We start from the raw sequence: 18,728 nt of genomic DNA on the forward strand, positions 1-18,728 counted from the left end.
ATTTCATTTCGTTGGAGCACGGAGGCGGACAGACAAGACTGACTGTCTGATTTGATTGCACCATAAAGAATAGAGCGGCACGTGTATGTTACGATCCTCTCGAAGCAGGAGAAAGCTGCAGCCTTTATTGGGGGCCTTGAAGAAGAGAACATAGATGCAAGACAGAGATCTTCAGAGCTCTTGTACGGGTATTTCTGTTTGATTAATCCATCAAGGTCCACTAATAAACACTTTCTCTTTGCCTTGTCGCATTCCGAGCTGCAACTGGCAGAAATGTTTGCCAAACAGACCAGAACTCTCCACCCATTGCGAGTGCCATGATAAATTGGCTTGACAATTTGTCAACTCAATCTTGTTGTCAACAGGCCATCACTTGGGCCCATTTGGTTAACCCCTCAAGGAGTGCTCCCCATCTCTGGTGGAGGGTAGAACTTTACAGTGTCAGTGGAAATTGACAGGCAATTGGGAATTATTTACAACATTGAACAGAGTTTTCCGCTTCCTTTCCCCAGGCCCTCTGCTGTCATTGGACCATTTTATTTTGCAATTTGTCAGCAACATGTTTTAACTTGATTTTTCTCTATTTGTAACTATGCGTATGTAACTATGTACGTAGGTATACAATATACCAATACTCGTTTGTTTTCGACAGGGCAGCGGAAAAAGTGTTCCCTGCTTTGCGGCTGCGGTGTTAAATTGGTTTTGGCGGTTTCCGTACGTGCTAAATGAGCGCGAAACGGATTCGATTTGAATGCCAAAGGATGGGTAAAAGGAAATAAAACCTCAATGAATTTTATTTTATTACGGGGAAAACTCTCAGCTCAGCTACACACCAGTATGTATTCCGATAATTAGATTGAACTGTTCGCAGCTCCTCTCTCATCATCTGCCTGATTGTCATGTCTGGGGCTGGCTCTGGTGCGCCGCCTGTCATGTATTCATACGAAACGCCATGCGGCTGACTAGCTGACTGATATCTTAAGATTTATATGGCCCAATGCTGGGCACATCTTATCTGTAATTTAATCTGTGCCCCTACTTAACGATAATGACACTGTCGATTGCAAGCCCTGGCCATCCGACTCCGTTCTAGCTTTGTGTTCGACATGTCCTCAGTTGGATTCCATTCCTCGAGCTGGCGGATTGAGTAGCAGGCGGAAATACTACTACTCTCAACTCGAAAGTGTGCGTATCCGTAAGGCTGTTGTTTTGTTCTTTTTGTTGTTGTTTTGGGGTATACTTTATGGCACTTCACCTCGGATTTGCGGCCTGCCAAGCATCGAAAGTGTCGCGTGGAGTGTTTGCCATTCAAGTGAGACCTCCGCCGGATCGGGTGTGTTTACTCTGTTCTTAAATTAGCCAGAATTTCCAGTTAATCGTGTTGCCGAAGTTCGACTAAATGTTGTTTGCATAACTGAACAGTTCTCGTTCAGTATTTACAGCGTGGGTTAAGTAACCTCCACAAATATCATAAGTAATATCAAAAGCATTGCTCGCAAGGTCCATAGGAATCCCTAATTAGGAGTTCTAGTCTCTATTCCTATCTGCCATCTCTTTTTTTCATATACTCTTGAGCTCTTTTCATTTGGGTCTTGGCCCTCGTCCACAGGTGTTCTTTTCATAGCGTTTATCCTATATTACGCATACGCCACGTGCCTCCCGATAAAGCAACAAAGCAGAACAGAACGCAACAGAAAGTACTGCTGTTCATATTTAGGGGCCAGAACAAAGCCCTGAAAGAGCTCACAACAACAGGCAGCACTGTATTACTAGCATACAAATTGCCTAAGAAACAGCAACGAAATGCAATTAACATTCGGTTTAACTTTTCATTAACGACAGCCGACGGCAGCCAACAGCAAAAACAATGAAATATTTGAATTAGAACGAATAAGAACTCCGAAGTTTCTAATACCTTAAATCATCCTCATCGTCATCATGGTTGTAAGAATAAATTAAGGTGTCAAAAAATGTGCTTCCATAATTGGCACATTTTTGATTGCCGTATGATAATCGATGCGTTAGCTCGAAAGCCTTCGAAAGTTTTCGAATAACTCTGTATGGCTATCTATCTAATCGCGGGTAAAGACCGATTCTTTATCTTTACTCGTGCCAGAAACAATCGCCGACTCTTGGGGGGCTGTAAAGAAAGACTATCCTATTGAGATTATCAGTTCAGTATCAACAAAATACGCACATGTTTCAGAAATCTTATCATAAGGTCTTGAACAAATTCCAGTAGAAGCCCTTTGGATCGGGATGCCTCTGTCTGGCCTGTGCGAACATCTAAGAGAAGTGGGTATACCCTTGAAAAGGGTATAAAATGAGCAGGGAAAGATTTGCCAAAGCAAAAAACGTGACGTTCGCTGACCGGCCTCAACTCTTTGCTGCTCCCCGCGAACGGATCAGAACGGAACGGAACCGAATCGAGCGGAATCGAACAGAATCGAATCAAATCGTACAAATACTATATCTATAGACATAATCCGCCTGATCGGCACTTTGGCACTCGGCACTTGTTGCACTTCTATTGTCGTCTGTGGGTTTCTTATTTGATTTTATTTTATTCTGCTTTTTATGCTGCCGCTGGCAACTCGCGTGATACCTCGCACTTTCGGTCTTTGACGTCCATCATTGTTGTCGGCTGTCGGCGATTGCAGTTGATTGTTGGGGACTCGCTTTGAGTGTTGGGGAGGGCTCATTCAGGTTCAGTCGCTCACCGAACGCCCCAACGCGCGAAACGTTGTCGTTGTGGTTGCCCCCGTACCGCCGACGTCGCTTTCCGAACTTCTAGCCGATTGTTCTCCAAGTGTTGGCCAAATAGTGCAAGGAAAGGAAGTGCATCCAATACTCAAACGTGCTGTTAAAGAACACAGAAAAGCCAAAGGTTAGCCACTAAACTAGAAATACATGAGCAGTAGAATTGGTACAGAACAAATGTTGCACGGAGTTTAAAGCGCAGATTCAGTTGCATACAAGCTCGTCAAGATCTGAGCTCAAACGTCCAGAAAGGATAAGATCATAAATAGTTTACGAAAAGGTTTGTCATCAGTGGGACAATGTCAATAGCTTGGAGAGTCCTCGCATAGGTCTTTCCCCTTTTCAACTTTGTTCTTTTATTTAAAGAATGTCTAAGATCTAATCCACACCATTTCGCCTTCGTTTGTCTCAAGGACTTTCTTTGAATTCGTTTCAAAAATAGGCAAAAGCCCAGACAGAAGTGAATGACACGACCAAGTGCTGTGCCATCCCAAGGTAAATGCTGATATTGGTTCGCGGACTTCTTCTATTCTCAGTTTACTTTCGAAATTTCGAAACGTGTGTATGTTTGGTGTTTCGGTGGGGTGTCGAATTGAATTTTTGTGGATACTAAGCAAATGCAATGGGATAGCGGACACCGAAGTGGGTCAACAACATTGTAACTGCGCAAATGGAGTACTCTCAAACCCATCGATGCGTCACTTTCCAGCATAACCCGAAGTAACTCTAGAGAACCTTTAGTTCTGCAGTTGCTGATTTGGCACATGCAACCAACCCATTGAATCGAGAGATTTGTTCAATTATTTGCCAGTTTTTTCAGGCCTGTTCTTGTTCCCACTTGGTACTTGGTGCTAATTTGATATTATTTAATTGCGGTTGTGCTTTTTTTTTAATTTAATCTACTCGTAAAACAGGTGCAAGGTCAACTTAAATGATCGTGCAAATTATGGCTGTCAGGCAGGGCATTGTTCGGGGTTTTTTTTAAATACATGTATTTATAATGGGGATATAGGATGTGTTTGGGATTCAAAGAGGATGATTTCCTTTCCCCATGGTTTCCGGTTCTATATCCCTTCCTTCCCCACCTTCTACCCATCCATAAGCGACAGTCACAAGTTCTGTCGGATGTAAACAAATCAAACGATTTGCACTTTGCACCATATAAATCGTTGCCAATAAACTGATGATCTATGTATATATGCATATATACACATAGTATACGTGGTGACCAACTCAGTTCATTTCCCCCTCTTTGGTTTTTGCAATCTGTTACCAAACAGTGAAATCTGTAGAGCAATTGAAGTATCTAATCTGTCTATCTATCTAATTGTAATTATTGTTAAAGAAAGTACCAATCCGTTTCAGTTTTTCGTTCTTAAGAGTTCTTAAAATTATTCCTCCAAGCTTATTGCAATAAATAATATGCTAATCCATCTTAAATATACGACCTAGTAGAACCGTTGCTTCATTCTACCTTCAATACCACTCGTAGATGTGCAATAGACATATTTTATTATTATTTGTCGCACGTATTTCTCAAGAAAACTTAAGTGAACTTTTTTTACGTACTTCCCCAAATGCCAATTGTGTTCGTTCAAGTTCAAGGTACCACCGACAGACATGCACAGCTTAACAAATTAAGCAATCTTTTTAAATTCGACTCTAGAAAATATTAAGACATAGGAAACCTCAACGAACCTCAACAAACCTCAACGAAAGAGTAGCTTTGCTTTGCAAGAGTTTCAGAATACTCTTTCAAAGAGAAACAAAGCCGTTTACCAGTCGATCAAAGAGAGAGAACCTTACAATAACTGTTAATGCACTGAGCAAAACCAGCAGTAAGAAATGGGTTTTTCAGATGGGTTAAAAAAAGTATATGTAATTAAAGTTCCGTTCACATCAGTATACACATATGTACATATATCGAGAGTATATACAATTTATTTTTTCTCAGTGTTCAGTTTAGTTCAGTTCAATTAAGTTCATAGCGTTTCCATGACCAAAAGCAATAGTAGATGCCGCACTGGGAACCGCATTCATTTGCAGCGGCAGGTGGACCCACAATGGTTCTCGATTTCTCATGGCAAAAGTCAGTGTGCAATAATTACTTGTATTTTTAATTATATTCACCATAGTTGGCCTGCCCGATATGACGACCAGCAAACAGCAAGAGGCCGAGGCCGAGCACGATCCTCAGGTTGTGGTCGCACCTGCAGGTGGCCCCCACAGCCCTCGAAAGGATCGCGGCCTCTGGCGGGACCTGACATCCTACTGGATCCTTGGTCTATGCAACAACTACGGCTATGTGGTGATGTTGAGTGCGGCCCACGACATTATCAAGCAGTTCAATCCGGTAGGCAAAGATCAGGGATAACCTGATCATCCAAATCAGACTAATCGTTTTCCTGTGCTCCCTGTCAGACCGATGACGATGAAACCAGTGCCACGGGTAGAAACTGTCACTTGGTATCCACCGGTGCCATTTTGCTGGCTGATGTGCTGCCCTCGCTGTTTGTCAAGATGCTAATGCCATTCTTTCCCTTCTGGGTGAAGTGAGTAGACCGAGATCTGTGGCCTTTGCAGCATCTTAACCTGATTTCCCTTGCAGCTCACGCATTGCAATTGCGGTGGCCTGCTCGGCAGCTGGCTTCCTGCTCGTTGGATTCGCCCACGCCGAGTGGATGGCTCTCCTGGGAGTCATCATCACGTCGGCGAGCAGTGGCATTGGAGAGACCACCTTCCTGGCATACTCTTCGCGATATAACAAGTTAGTTTGAACGGTCTAATCCTTAGTTGAATCTCTAAAATGATTCTTTCGATCTGTTTCAGAAACGTCATATCCACCTGGTCCTCGGGTACTGGAGGAGCCGGCGTGATTGGTTCGCTGAGCTATGCCACCCTGAGGGATCTCGATGTTAGCCCCCGCAACACCATGCTGATTATGCTCGTCTTTCCTGCCATTGAGGCCTTCGCCTTCTGGCTGCTCCTGCGTCGTCCGCAGGTGGACATTCTGCCTGTGACCACCGTGGAGTCCACCGAGGTACTGATCAGCGACGACAAGCCCCTGGTTGGATTCAAGGAGAAGCTCTCCTACATCAAGCATCTGTTCAAGTATATGCTGCCCCTCTGTCTGGTCTACTTCTTTGAGTACTTCATCAACCAGGGATTGGTGAGTGGGATTGGAGAAAAACGCTTCCGAGATCTTCCTCATGATGATGCTTTTCGTTTGCAGTTTGAATTGGTTTACTTTGAGAACATCTTCCTGGACAAGGACTCTCAGTACCGCTGGCTGAATGTGGACTATCAGATTGGTGTCTTCATCTCGCGCTCCTCGGTCAACATCTTCCAGTTGAACAAGATCTGGCTAATGTCCGTCTTCCAGTTCGTCAACGTGATCTACTTCCTCACCGAGGTCATCTGGTGGTACACGCCCAGCATCTGGATCGTCTTCGTCATCGTCCTGTGGGAAGGACTGCTGGGTGGCGGCGCCTACGTGAACACCTTCTACCGCATGTCCAAGGAAATATCACCCGAGCGCCAGCAGTTCGCCATGGCCATGGTGGTGCAGTCCGACTCCTATGGCATTGCCCTGGCCGGCTTCCTGGCCATTCCCGTACACAATGCCATCTGCGGTCTGCCGGCGGCGGTGCGGAGCGTTGTCTGGTGATCATCAGCCAAGAGGAAACGATGCATCTGGGATCAGATTATGCCTTTAACGTGTGTGTCTAGCTATGAGTGCGTGACTCTTTATAGTATTATTAGCTCTGTGTGACTGCAACCAAGCCAAAGCGGACTCTGGTAGTGTAGTGCTAGATAGATGTTATGTAGTTATGTAGCCTCTGTTCAATTACTCTCTAAGCTTTATTTAATAAATCGTTCGTCTTTTAGTAGCAATCCGATACCACACTAATGAATATATAGGTGCGGAAGACACTCTCGATGACAATTGTTCTGGTGAATTGATAAGCCAATTCTCAGAGCTCGTTGACGCACTTCTCGCGCCGAAGAGAAAACCTTTACAAAATGAAGTAGAGCAAAAAAAGCAAACAATAAACTCCCCATGTTTGATGGTGTAAGTTACGGACAAATTCTTCCACGTATGAAATTGGGGAGAAATATGAAAAACACCCTTGATCTGTCTAGTATTGGCTCCTCCAGTTACTCAACAGAAGCCAATCAAAATCAACTTAAAAGTCTTGCATTTACAGCCTGTTGTCGTTGCCGAACATTAATTACATAGTCAATCAAGTTTGTGAGTGGCTGCTAATTTGGACGAACCCCTCGCAACTTAAACAAACTGAAACAGACCCAAAGACTGAAACTGAAATCGAGCCGAGTCGAGTCGATTCGAGGCAAGATATTACGTGGACCTCTCTCCCACCGTCAGTTGCTTGGGAGCTGTTGTACACAACGGTACGCAGCACGCGATTAAAATTAGTTCATTAGTTTGGAAATTAAGTAACACACAATGAAAGGCTTATCAGCGTTTCTATTGCTTTTACTCTGCTTTCAACGAGCGAAGACAGATGTGACACCAGCATCAGCAGCAACAGCAACAACAGCAACGGCAGGGCGTCCCAATATAATCATTATATTGGCCGATGACATGGTAGAACAAGTTTCTCGGACATAAAGCACCGATTTTCCAAAACAAACCAGCATTTGTAATATATTGCAGGGGTTCGATGATGTCAGCTTTCGCGGTGGACGGGAGTTTCTAACTCCCAATATCGATGCCTTGGCCTTCCATGGACGGATTCTGGACCGCTTGTATGCGCCGGCCATGTGCACTCCATCTCGTGGAGCTCTCCTCAGCGGTCGCTATCCAATACACACAGGTAATATCTACTGTCTTGTAAAAGTTGGTGTTCATCAATCAATTTATGCAACAGGCACTCAACACTTTGTAATTAGCAATGAGGAACCCTGGGGACTTACTCTGAATGCCACACTGATGCCGGAGATCTTTCAGCAGGCCGGTTACTCCACCAACTTGATAGGCAAATGGCATTTGGGCTTCTCCCGTCCGGAGTACACGCCTACTCGACGCGGATTCGACTATCACTATGGCTACTGGGGCGCCTACATAGACTACTATCAGAGGCGCTCGAAGATGCCCGCTCGTAATTACTCTCTCGGCTATGACTTTCGTCGGAATATGGAGCTGGAGTGCAGGGATCGTGGCGTATATGTCACAGACTTGCTGACCAACGAGGCGGAACGTGTGATAAGGGAGCGGGAGGGGCAGGAGCAGCCTTTGTTCCTGGTACTCAGCCATCTCGCCACACACACGGCGAATGAAGACGATCCCTTGCAGGCACCTGAGGAGGAGATTCGAAAGTTTGCTTACATTAAGGATCCCAACAGAAGGAAATATGCAGGTTGGTTAGATTCTTTTTACCCTAAAATGCTCGTGCTGATTAACAGAACCTTTGCAGCCATGGTCTCCAAGCTGGACCAGAGTGTGGGGCGCATTGTCAGCGCATTGAACAGCACGGGTCAGCTGGAGAACAGCATTGTGATCTTCTACTCTGACAATGGCGCTCCGTCAGTGGGCATGTTTGCCAATACAGGCTCCAACTGGCCGCTCCGAGGCCAAAAGAACACTCCTTGGGAGGGAGGAGTGCGCGTAGCCGGCGCCATTTGGAGTGCGCAGCTGCAGGCACGCGGCAACATCTTCACTCAGCCCATTTATGTGGCGGATTGGCTACCCTCTCTAGCTCATGCCGCTGGCATCGAGCTGCCCCACACTCTCGAGCTGGATGGCATAGACTTGTGGCCGCAGTTGGCAGGACCTGTGGATGCACCGCATGTGCCGCGTGAAATTCTGCACATCTTGGACGATGAGTGGCGGGTCACTTCATTCCAAATGGGACACTGGAAGTATATAAATGGCACCACTTCGGCGGGACAGTATGATCAAGTGCTCACCTACCGCGAGCTAGATGACCTGGATCCTCGTGAGAGCCGCTATGTGGTGACGGTACGCAATTCACCCACTTCCCGAGCCCTAGCCCGCCACGATATTCGACGCATGACGCAGCAGCGTGTGGTGACCTTGCGACGGTCGGCTGCCGTCCGCTGCGGTGATCTTCAACGAGGCTGCAATCCTTTGGTGGAGGAGTGTGTGTACGATATTTGGAACGATCCGTGTGAGAAAAACAATTTGGTGTATTCCACGAGACATTCTGAGGTTCTGGCGGCGTTGAGGCAGCGCGTCCAACTGCTGCGCGAAGGAGCCTCGGCACCGGGAAATCGGCAGGGCATAAGAAGATCTGATCCAACTTTGCACAAGTGCACATGGGATGCATTTGAGGTGGAGAAACCTGCATTGGGTGAGCTTGATCTGCTGCAAATATTAATGGTTTTCACTCATTTGATTGATTTATTGATTTGTAGCGCCCGTGGAATGCAATTACCACGGCAGTCCCTGCGAATAACCGTTAACCAATATCGTGTTTACGATACTATCGACTAAACAAACAACCAGTCTGGCAGAACTTTCCCACAGGAATTGTTTAAACATCTCTAAAATAACTTTAAGGCACTCATTCATTTGAATATACTCGTAAATATTCTACATTAAATTAAATTAACCAAAGCTCACAAGACGCAACATTCAAATACCGGTAAAGTGGCGCCCAAACAGCTGACCGCGAGCCTGTTAACACACATGCGTGTTTGCACATACATTTACTTCAAGGGGTTGTTGGGCGTCGGAACCACCACAAAACCGGAGAATAATACGACGACAGACAGACAACAAAACAAACCATGGAGGAGCGCGCTGTTTTGGCCAATATTGCTTCTATTATTACTAAGGATTTGCTGATTGATCAGCAGCCCAAAGGCGATGGGCCAACAGAGATTTCATCGAATAATTACCCCCTTCTGGCGGCCAGTGATGACGACGAGGCGGAGATCTTTGCATTAATGCAGCAGAAACGTGGTTCGTCCTCAAATCTCAAGCGCAGAGAGACAATGGAACAAGCGAAGCCGCATGCACCCCGTAAAATTGCCAAATTGCAGTGGACATATGGGGATCTAAACCTCCTACACCGGTATGTGGAGGCTCAATTCGAATCTTATTTGCATATGCGCAAGCTATCGTTTCTGGTAAGTGCCAAAGTCGGAGAAAACAACCCTGCCCCTGGCAAAGTCATTTAATTCCGCCCACCATTTGCAGAAAATTCAACAATCATTGGGGGAGATACTACAGGAAATTAGCCTGCCCGGGTACCCGAGCCCTCCGCCTCAGACAGTGTTTTCGCTGGCCATGTGGAAACTAGCCACCGACGAACACTTCGAAGAGATTTCCAGGAAGTATCAGCTGCCGTGGGCACTCTGCCAGCAGGTGGTGCGTAGCTTCTGGAATGTTATATCCGACAACTATGAGAGTTTCATCAAATGGCCCAACTCTCTGGCAGCACAACAGAACACGCTGCAGGGTTATCAGAGCCTTCCGCAGCTCAAGTGCTTCAAAGAGCTGTTCGGCATCATTACGCTGAAGCGCCTGGATGTCTTCCTGGAGTCGGAGCATGCCGAGGTTCCAGTTGTCCTGCAACTCATCTGCAATGCCGAGAAAAAGATCATCGACTGCTATGTGGAACTGGCCCACGAGTACACATTCGAGGATTCGCCGATTGGCCAAACACTTGCGTTGAACCCAAGGACAATGCCAGCCGGCAGCTACCTTATTGGAAATAGTGTCTTTCCACTCAAATCGTATTTGATGCGACCCATCGAGTCAGAATGCTTTCGCAAGGATGCAGTGTTCAACGATCTGATGAAGCCTGCTTTCCAGCTGGCCGAGAAGGTCCTCGACGCATTGGCTCGTCGTTTCAACACTCTCTACGCCCTGGAGGCGCGAGATCTCAACGAAGTCCGTCTCATAGTGGAGAGCATTTGTGCCATGCACAATCTCTGCGAGGAGTTCAGGGATGATTACTTGGATCAGCTGTCGATGTCTGAAGGACGGACAAATTTTACCTGGGGCGGCATAGTGGATGACATTAAAGGGAGTGAGAGTAACAATCAAGGACTGCGAAGGCGTGTTGACCTCATGGATGAGTTAGTGGCCATGGAGCCCTGAGATTGAAAATTCCATAATCTTAAGAAATTAATGTAAGGATTAGGATGGTGTTTTATTTTATGACTAAGTTGAAAGTCTTCTAGCAGCTGATCATCGGTTTATGCTTTTGTTTTCTGAACGGAAAAAATATAATTTAAAAATCACGAATGGTAATTTATTAATTAATTGAATTTATCAAATGAATTATTTGAAATTGAAATCAATGTAAGTGCCGCACAGCCCTGCGCATTACAGCACATTTTGTGCCTTCGTTTTTTATGGTATGGCAACTCTGGTCTGAAGCAAAACAAATGCACGTGCGATGAAATTTAGCAACGAAAATGGACGAGCATGATATATTTAAACTATTAACTGCAGGAGTACGGTTTACCAAAAAGCCAAAGGTGTGTATAAATTGTGTGGATAAAATTTAACACATTTCGACTAATGGCACCCTTGCAGAACCCCATCAAACCGAGCAAAACTGTTGTCAGCTCTCAGACAGAGCCGGAGCCGCAGCCGGAGCAGCCGCAACAAGTTAAGAAAGCAGACGAGGAATCAGAAAACACAGAATTTCGACTACTGGGAGATGCAGCCGGCGCTCTTGCAGCTGCGCCCAAGCGCAAAAAGGCCAAGGATCAGAAGAAACTCTCAGCAGAACAGCAGGAACTGCAAAAGATCACGGAGCAGGCAAATGCATCGAGGAAGCAACACAGCATAACAGCGCTGGGCAAGAACATTCCGGCGCCCGTGTTAAGCTTCGATGACCTGATTAGGGATTACAAGCTACTGCCACGCCTACAAAAGAACGTTCTCTCGTACGGCTTCTCCCAGCCCACACCTATCCAAATGCAAGCATTACCGGTGCTGTTCCAGAAGCGGGCTCTGATGGCCTGTGCGCCCACTGGTTCTGGAAAGACATTGGCCTTTCTCACACCGATTATCAATGGCCTCCGCTCCCATAAAACGACCGGGCTGAGGGCCTTAGTCTTGGCCCCAACGCGAGAGCTGGCGCAGCAAATCTATCGCGAGTGTTCAGAGCTGACGAGGGAGACAGGTCTGCGCACTCATTTCATCAGCAAAGTAAGCGAAGCTAAGCAAAAGCATGGAGCGGAGTGCAAGCAGAAGTATGATATTCTCATCTCCACCCCGAATCGAGTGAGGTTCTTGCTGCAACAACAACCTCCTCTGCTCGATCTTAAGGGTGTCGAGTGGTTTGTACTGGACGAGGCGGATCGACTGATGGAGGAGGGACAAAACAACTTTAAGGAACAGCTGGATGACATCTACGCCGCCTGTTCGCATCCGCAGAAGTGCGTGGCCTTTTTCAGTGCCACATACACGGTCCCTGTGGCCAAGTGGGCGTTGCGGCATCTCAAGAACCTTGTGCGGATCACAATTGGAGTGCAGAACAGCGCCACGGATACAGTCCAACAGGAACTGCTGTTCGTTGGATCCGAGAGTGGCAAGCTGGTGGCCATGAGAAACCTGGTGCGCCAAGGCCTTCAGCCGCCTGTTCTTGTCTTTGTCCAAAGCAAAGACCGTGCAAAGCAGTTGTTTGAAGAGCTGCTCTACGACGGCATCAACGTGGACGTGATTCACGCCGAGCGTTCCCAGCATCAACGTGATAACTGCGTGCGTGCCTTCCGCGAGGGAAACATTTGGGTCCTGATTTGCACGGAGCTTATGGGGCGCGGTATTGACTTCAAAGGCGTTAATCTGGTCATTAATTATGATTTCCCACCCACGACCATCTCTTACATTCATCGCATTGGGCGCACGGGTCGCGCGGGTCGTCCAGGCCGTGCCATTACCTTCTTCACGCAGGATGATACGGCCAATTTGAGAAGGTAACTCGAACGCAGATGATAAAAGTCGTACTATTATATAACTTGTGTCTTTTTCTTAGCATTGCCTTGATCATTAAGAACTCCGGCGGTACTGTTCCGGAATACATGCTACAAATGAAGAAAGTTCGCAAATCGGAGGCCAGAATACGAGCCAAGAAGCCACTGGAGCGCGAGGACATTTCCACAAAAATACGACCAGAGGCTAGTATTGAGGCAACCCAGAAATCCGCAAAGCTGCAGAAGATTCAGAAAACGGAAAATATTCTCAAAAAGCGCGCGGGCAGGGAAAACGGTACCAAAACGACACAAAAAACTGAAAGTGGTCTGAACAAGCCCACGAAAAAGGCTGTTGAGCCAAAACTGAAGAAGTTGAAAAAAATTAAAAAAGATTTGAAAGCCAGATAGTCAGCAATAGTAGTCGTAAAAGTATGTTTAAGCTGAAAACAGTAAAATAAAATAATTTCTGCTCCGATATTACAAATTTTTTACAAAATATAAATTCAAAAAACCGTGCTAAATTCTTCCGTATGCTGACAGCTGATTGAATAGTGTTGGGAAAGACCGAGAATATCGATAAGTTAGCTATCGACTCTTTTGTATTTCATTTTACGTTCGACACGTCAGAATATTTAATTTTATTCAATTATTTGCACAGTTGCCGAATCAGAACAAAAGAAACCCTCAGGCACGCGCTTAGAGACAACAGTTGCAGCCATGAAGTGCAAGCAAGCACACAATCTGTCCTTGCTGGGCTTGGCTTTGGTTGTTTCCATCGCGATTTCGGCGGTGACAGCTTTACCCGTGACGCAAAACAAAAAGACGGACCCCAAGGAGGCTGAATCCAGCAGTACCCCCGCCACAGCTGACGTGGAGACGGCACTGGAGTATGAGCGCTATCTAAGAGAAGTCGTCGAGGCTCTAGAAGCTGATCCCGAGTTCCGCCAGAAATTGGACAAAGCCCCGGAGGCAGACATACGTGTAAGAGTGTTGGGTGTTGGGGATTTCCCATCTGTTTGCGATAACCAAGGTCTTCTGTTTTGTAGAGTGGCAAAATAGCTCAAGAGCTGGACTATGTGAATCATCATGTAAGAACCAAGCTTGACGAAATAAAGCGACGAGAGTTGGAGCGTTTGCGTGAACTGGCAAATCAGGCCTACGAGCTGAGTAACGACATCGATCGAAAACATCTGAAGGTGCCTCTGCATTTGGATCACGACAATGAGCACACTTTCGAGATAGAAGATTTGAAAAAGTTAATTCAGAAAACCTCGGATGATTTGGCCGAGGCGGATCGCAAGCGTCGTGGGGATTTCAAGGAGTACGAAATGCAAAAGGAGTTCGAGCGCGAGGCTCAGAAGAAGGAAATGGATGAGGCGTCACGTAAGAAGTTCGAAGAGGAACTCAAACAAAAGGAGGAGAAGCACAAGGATCATGGAAAACTGCATCATCCTGGCAACAAGGCTCAACTGGAAGAGGTCTGGGAGAAGCAGGACCACATGGACAAGAATGACTTTGAACCCAAGACCTTCTTCTCCATCCACGACGTGGACAGCAACGGCTACTGGGATGAGGCTGAAGTGAAGGCCCTGTTTGTCAAGGAGCTGGACAAGGTCTACCAAAGTGATCTCCCCGAGGACGATATGCGCGAAAGGGCTGAGGAAATGGAGCGAATGCGTGAGCATTATTTCCAGGAGACCGACACCAATCACGATGGCTTGATCAGCATCGAGGAGTTCATGATGCAAACATCGAAGGACGAGTTCCAGAAAGATCCCGAATGGGAGACCATCGACCAACAGCCGCAATACACTCACGAGGAGTATCTGGAGTATGAGCGCCGCCGTCAGGAGGAAGTTCAACGAATGATTGCCCAGGGACAACTGCCGCCCCATCCAAATATGCCTCAAGGCTACTATTCAGCGCCGCCACCCGGCGGTGTGGCCTACCACCCGCCAAATGGACAACTACACTACCAACAGCAAGATCAACAGCACGCGCAACAGCAGCAACAATATGCCCAGCAGCAGCAGCAATACGCGCAGCAGTACCAACAGCAGCAATACGGGAATGGACAACCCGTCCAATTGCACCCCAATCAGGTCTATCAGCATGCCGGACAGATCCCACAACAGCAGCCTGTCTATCAGCAGCCACAACCTGTTCAATATCAACAACAACAGCAGCCCGTGCAGCAACAGCAGCAGCCCGTGCAGCAACAGCAACAGCCCGTGCAGCAACAGCAGCAGCCCGTACAGCAACAGCAGCAGCCCGTGCAGCAACAGCAGCAGCCCGTGCAGCAACAGCAGCAGCCCGTGCAATATCAGCAGCAACAACCTGTTCAGCAACAGCAGCAGCCAGTGCAGCAGCAGCAACAACAACCTATCTATCAACAACAGCAGTCCGGAAACCAGCAATCGGCACCACAACAACAGCAACAACAGCAGCAACAGCCTGTGCAACAACAACAGCCCCAAGCTCAGCAATTGAATAATCAAAGCCCGCCACCTGTACAGAATCAGCAGCTTCCGGTACAGCAGCAACAGAAAGAGCATAAACAAAATCAACCAATACCACAGCAGCAACACTAAACATTCCTTGGATGGCGCATTTGGCATAGAAAACGTATAGAAATTTAATTAAATTTTTGGTTGATTCTGAGACCACTGATCGGACTGAAATAGCAACACACAAAACAATATCTCACTATGATAATGTGGCAAAAAAAAAATAACAATCGATTGTCGAAGCGGCTGCCACATTGTCTTTCCATTGTACTAGTAAATCTTTCTTTTTTATACTCTTCATTCTTCTCCTGTCCCTCTGCATTATGCAACATTTTTTTAATCCATTTTTTGGACATATTACTATATATAATATGAGTTTTTATAGCAGACAAATAAATAAATGTTTGGGTCAAACCACAAAAGAAAACTTTACAAGTGATTATATGCTGCACGGTAGAACCAGTATAATAAAAGATAATGGCCACAAAAACAACCTTAACGCATTTATAGCTATCAGAATACAATTGGCGAGAGAATCACAACGATGAATCTGGATTCCACAACGTCTAGATGCAGTACGAACGCGAGTAGTAGTACTATATTATTATTAAATCTCGTTATTTTGCAATCAATCATTATTTTGCAATCAATATTAAAATTCAAAATGTATTAATTTCAGATCACTCAGTTCCTCCGGCGGCGCACCACCACGAAGCTCTGGATGTCGCCTGGGTACTTCTGTGAAATGACTGAATATTTGTGGCCCAGTATCTATTTATTTTTATTGTCGTTAGACTGCTCGTTTTTATTAGTTCCGTATTCGTCCCTCTCGATACATTTATTGCTTACATTGTTTAGATCTTGAACTTGTTTGCCCCAGATGCGGTTAACTGACAAAATGTAACCCAATACATTTAACTGATTGACTGGCAATGGCAAATATTTGTCCAATTATGAAAGCTCTAAACATTCAATCAGTAAATTCAGATTCGATCCCAAGAAACAAGTTTTCCCAAAAGTGACGAGAGGTAACTTACGAGTAGTCGTATTCAAAACTCATATATTCTGCCAGTATGGTTAACCTGGTTACAATTTTGCTCAAATTATCCAATTGTTCAAACATTTTATCTTAGGGCGTACTTTGGCAAATGTCAAATATTTGGGTATTTTGCTCCGTATTGATACACATCACATTCCATTAACTTCTGCTTTTCCATGTGGACAATGTACATTGTACAAGTATGTACAGTACCCGCGATAAGAGGAACAAACCGAAGCAGGAACTCAACGGATCCCTATAAATAATCCGAGTCGGCCTCCCACCAATCACAAAACTCGGTCAACTCTCGACAGCTCCAGACATTCACCGCCAGCTCGAAACTAAGGCCAAAATGAAGTTCCTTTTCGTAGTCGTTCTCATTGCTCTGGCCATCCAGTTGACAGTAGCACAGAGCTCAACTACCACAACGGAAGCCGCAACGACCACAACGACAGCTGCGTCCACAGATACGACCACGACGACAGCGGCATCAGTGACCAGTGCTACGACCAAGAAAACAAATAAGCTTTGCTGGAGGGGAAACAACTGGTGCAACACCCGCCAGCAGGTCAAGTGCAAGAACCCCAAGAATTGCATCAAGACCATCGTGGTGGTGCGTCGCCATAGGGGCTGAGTCTGAGTGCAGATCGGATTCGAAAAGATCAATAAATAACACATTAATTGAAAAGTGAATAATTCGTTATGAATAGTAAGGATGGGCAGCAAGTGGAGAAATTTGTTGATACTGTTTCAGCTCGATCGTTGTCCGCTATAAGATATACGAGGGCTGTTCAATAAGTCCGTGACTTTATGAATGAAACACAGTTATTTGGATATACAATCATTTTATTGTTCAAAATAGTCTCCTTTTAGCTCTATATACTTTGTCCAACGTTTCTCCAAATTTTGTATCCCTTAGAAAAGGGTATGTCGAGGTCCTCGAAAAAGCCTTTGTGTTTGTGACACGGCTTAATCGTTGGAATCATGAAGCCATTTCTTCAGGTTTGGAACCAAGAAACCGTCACACGGTGCCAAATTCGGAGAATATTTCGGGTGAGGGATCCATTCTTGAGGCATTCTTGGACATTAGTATGACGTCCAACAATAAGAATTTCCATGATCACCTCGTGTTAAAAAATGTTCACGTGTCCACGTTGCATTCCAAACAATTTAAAAATCGTGAAGGATGGCGAATGTGTGCTGAATGATTCCGTTCTACTGGCAGACATATTAGCTGAAATCTGCAATCCCACATTGGAGTTATCTTAAAACAGCCCCGCCTACTTCATAGGCGAGCTCTCACCAAGGCATTCTGTGGTGCGCGGGGATTCTATGCCGCAGTACACTCGTGCACTGATGGCGTACAGGTCGCATATGATTTTAATGTTAAATGAGGCCAAGGACCGGAAACGTATCGAAAACTTTGTCTAAAGAAAACGAAGCAGAAAAGTCGTCGTGATGAAGAGAAAGATCGCACCCGACCTGGCTCAGGTGGAGCTGAATAGACATGACCCCAGTCACAAAAACAAGCAGACGTCTGAAATGTAAGTTCTTGGCTTGCAAAACCGAATCATTGCTTATTTTTCTTATTAACGCAGCAACAGGAACCCGAGTCGGAGGAGAGTGATTTGGAAATGCTTTCCTGCTAAGACACCTACAGTCGCTCTAGGAGTCCGTCATTGCTAAAGATGTAGAAGTGCCTCCTATTTGCCTATAAAAAAAACCCCGTTCTCGTGAAAGTCCTAAAAAGTAAAGTCACATAATTTGTATGCTTTCGGAACAATCGTGATATTTATTGGTTGTTAATTTGTACAAAATTGTCTTTTTCTAGCCTCTATGGCGACGCACCACCACGATGGTCTTGATGCAATTCTTGGGGTTCTTGCACTTGACCTGCTGGCGGGTGTTGCACCAGTTGTTTCCCCTCCAGCAAAGTTTATTTGTTTTCTTGGTCGTAGCACTGGTCACTGATGCCGCTGTCGTCGTGGTCGTATCTGTGGACGCAGCTGTCGTTGTGGTCGTTGCGGCTTCCGTTGTGGTAGTTGAGCTCTGTGCTACTGTCAACTGGATGGCCAGAGCAATGAGAACGACTACGAAAAGGAACTTCATTTTGGCCTTAGTTTTGAGCTGGCGGTGAATGTCTGGAGCTGTCGAGAGTTGACCGAGTTTTGTGATTGGTGGGAGGTCGACTCAGATTATTTATAGGGGTCCGTTGAGTTCCTGCTTCGGTTTGTTCCTCTTATGGTGTTTACCATACATACTTCTTATGTTTCCTCACCTGGAAAGAAGAATGTAAAAGGAAGGAATCAATACGAGGCAAATATCCAAATATTTGCCATTCGCCAATGTGATATGTTTAAACAATTGGATAATTTGAACCGAACTGTAACCAGATTAAAGCACTTGGGTACATGGAGTAGGAAACGGAGGTAACTGACAGAAAACATGAATTATACAGGTGGGCTGTCGACGACTCTTGGCAAAAACATCTCTTCGGCCCATAT

The 18,728-nt window shown here is 45.8% G+C and overlaps 7 protein-coding genes across 10 annotated transcripts; 6 read left to right on the plus strand and 1 right to left on the minus strand.

The window, feature by feature from the left end:
• Positions 1–1,085: 1,085 nt before the first annotated feature.
• Positions 1,086–6,654, plus strand: LOC108153660 (battenin). Of its 3 annotated transcripts, none has more exons than XM_017283770.2 (6): positions 1,086–1,185; positions 4,896–5,113; positions 5,182–5,312; positions 5,369–5,527; positions 5,590–5,929; positions 5,993–6,654. In XM_017283770.2, the coding sequence occupies exons 2-6, from the start codon at positions 4,910–4,912 to the stop codon at positions 6,425–6,427; spliced, it is 1,269 nt and encodes a 422-aa protein (XP_017139259.1). In that variant the 5' UTR covers positions 1,086–1,185; positions 4,896–4,909; the 3' UTR covers positions 6,428–6,654. The 3 variants fall into 3 exon arrangements, with proteins under 3 accessions (XP_017139259.1, XP_017139261.1, XP_017139258.1); XM_017283772.2 differs by having other exon boundaries at positions 1,178–1,195; XM_017283769.2 differs by lacking the exon at positions 1,086–1,185 and adding an exon at positions 2,690–2,887.
• Positions 6,655–7,141: 487 nt separating this feature from the next.
• Positions 7,142–9,252, plus strand: LOC108153474 (arylsulfatase B). Its single transcript, XM_017283508.2, has 5 exons — positions 7,142–7,369; positions 7,439–7,598; positions 7,653–8,141; positions 8,199–9,095; positions 9,160–9,252. The coding sequence occupies exons 1-5, from the start codon at positions 7,229–7,231 to the stop codon at positions 9,198–9,200; spliced, it is 1,728 nt and encodes a 575-aa protein (XP_017138997.1). The 5' UTR covers positions 7,142–7,228; the 3' UTR covers positions 9,201–9,252.
• A 256-nt stretch (positions 9,253–9,508) lies between these two features.
• LOC108153475 lies at positions 9,509–10,999 on the plus strand. The gene is made up of 2 exons (XM_017283509.2): positions 9,509–9,876; positions 9,947–10,999. The coding sequence occupies exons 1-2, from the start codon at positions 9,535–9,537 to the stop codon at positions 10,850–10,852; spliced, it is 1,248 nt and encodes a 415-aa protein (XP_017138998.1). The 5' UTR covers positions 9,509–9,534; the 3' UTR covers positions 10,853–10,999.
• A 126-nt stretch (positions 11,000–11,125) lies between these two features.
• On the plus strand, positions 11,126–13,153 carry LOC108152612 (probable ATP-dependent RNA helicase DDX52). The gene is made up of 3 exons (XM_017282077.2): positions 11,126–11,235; positions 11,294–12,681; positions 12,741–13,153. Exons 1-3 carry the CDS (start codon positions 11,173–11,175, stop codon positions 13,084–13,086), a joined length of 1,797 nt encoding a protein of 598 aa, XP_017137566.1. The 5' UTR covers positions 11,126–11,172; the 3' UTR covers positions 13,087–13,153.
• An 87-nt stretch (positions 13,154–13,240) lies between these two features.
• LOC108152611 (nucleobindin-2) lies at positions 13,241–15,478 on the plus strand. 2 transcript variants are annotated; one of them, XM_033386558.1, is made up of 3 exons: positions 13,241–13,258; positions 13,337–13,659; positions 13,725–15,478. In XM_033386558.1, exons 2-3 carry the CDS (start codon positions 13,396–13,398, stop codon positions 15,267–15,269), a joined length of 1,809 nt encoding a protein of 602 aa, XP_033242449.1. In that variant the 5' UTR covers positions 13,241–13,258; positions 13,337–13,395; the 3' UTR covers positions 15,270–15,478. The 2 variants fall into 2 exon arrangements, with proteins under 2 accessions (XP_033242449.1, XP_017137565.1); XM_017282076.2 differs by lacking the exon at positions 13,241–13,258 and having other exon boundaries at positions 13,276–13,659.
• A 237-nt stretch (positions 15,479–15,715) lies between these two features.
• On the plus strand, positions 15,716–16,911 carry LOC108152613 (protein new-glue 1-like). Its single transcript, XM_017282078.2, has one exon. The coding sequence runs from the start codon at positions 16,577–16,579 to the stop codon at positions 16,856–16,858; it is 282 nt and encodes a 93-aa protein (XP_017137567.1). The 5' UTR covers positions 15,716–16,576; the 3' UTR covers positions 16,859–16,911.
• A 1,131-nt stretch (positions 16,912–18,042) lies between these two features.
• On the minus strand, positions 18,043–18,496 carry LOC108165337 (protein new-glue 1-like). The gene has a single exon (XM_017301371.2). It carries the CDS (start codon positions 18,331–18,333, stop codon positions 18,052–18,054), a length of 282 nt encoding a protein of 93 aa, XP_017156860.1. The 5' UTR covers positions 18,334–18,496; the 3' UTR covers positions 18,043–18,051.
• Between the last annotated feature and the right edge of the window lie 232 nt (positions 18,497–18,728).

This window comes from Drosophila miranda, chromosome XR (assembly GCF_003369915.1).
Source record: "Drosophila miranda strain MSH22 chromosome XR, D.miranda_PacBio2.1, whole genome shotgun sequence".
Lineage (NCBI taxonomy): Eukaryota > Metazoa > Arthropoda > Insecta > Diptera > Drosophilidae > Drosophila > Drosophila miranda.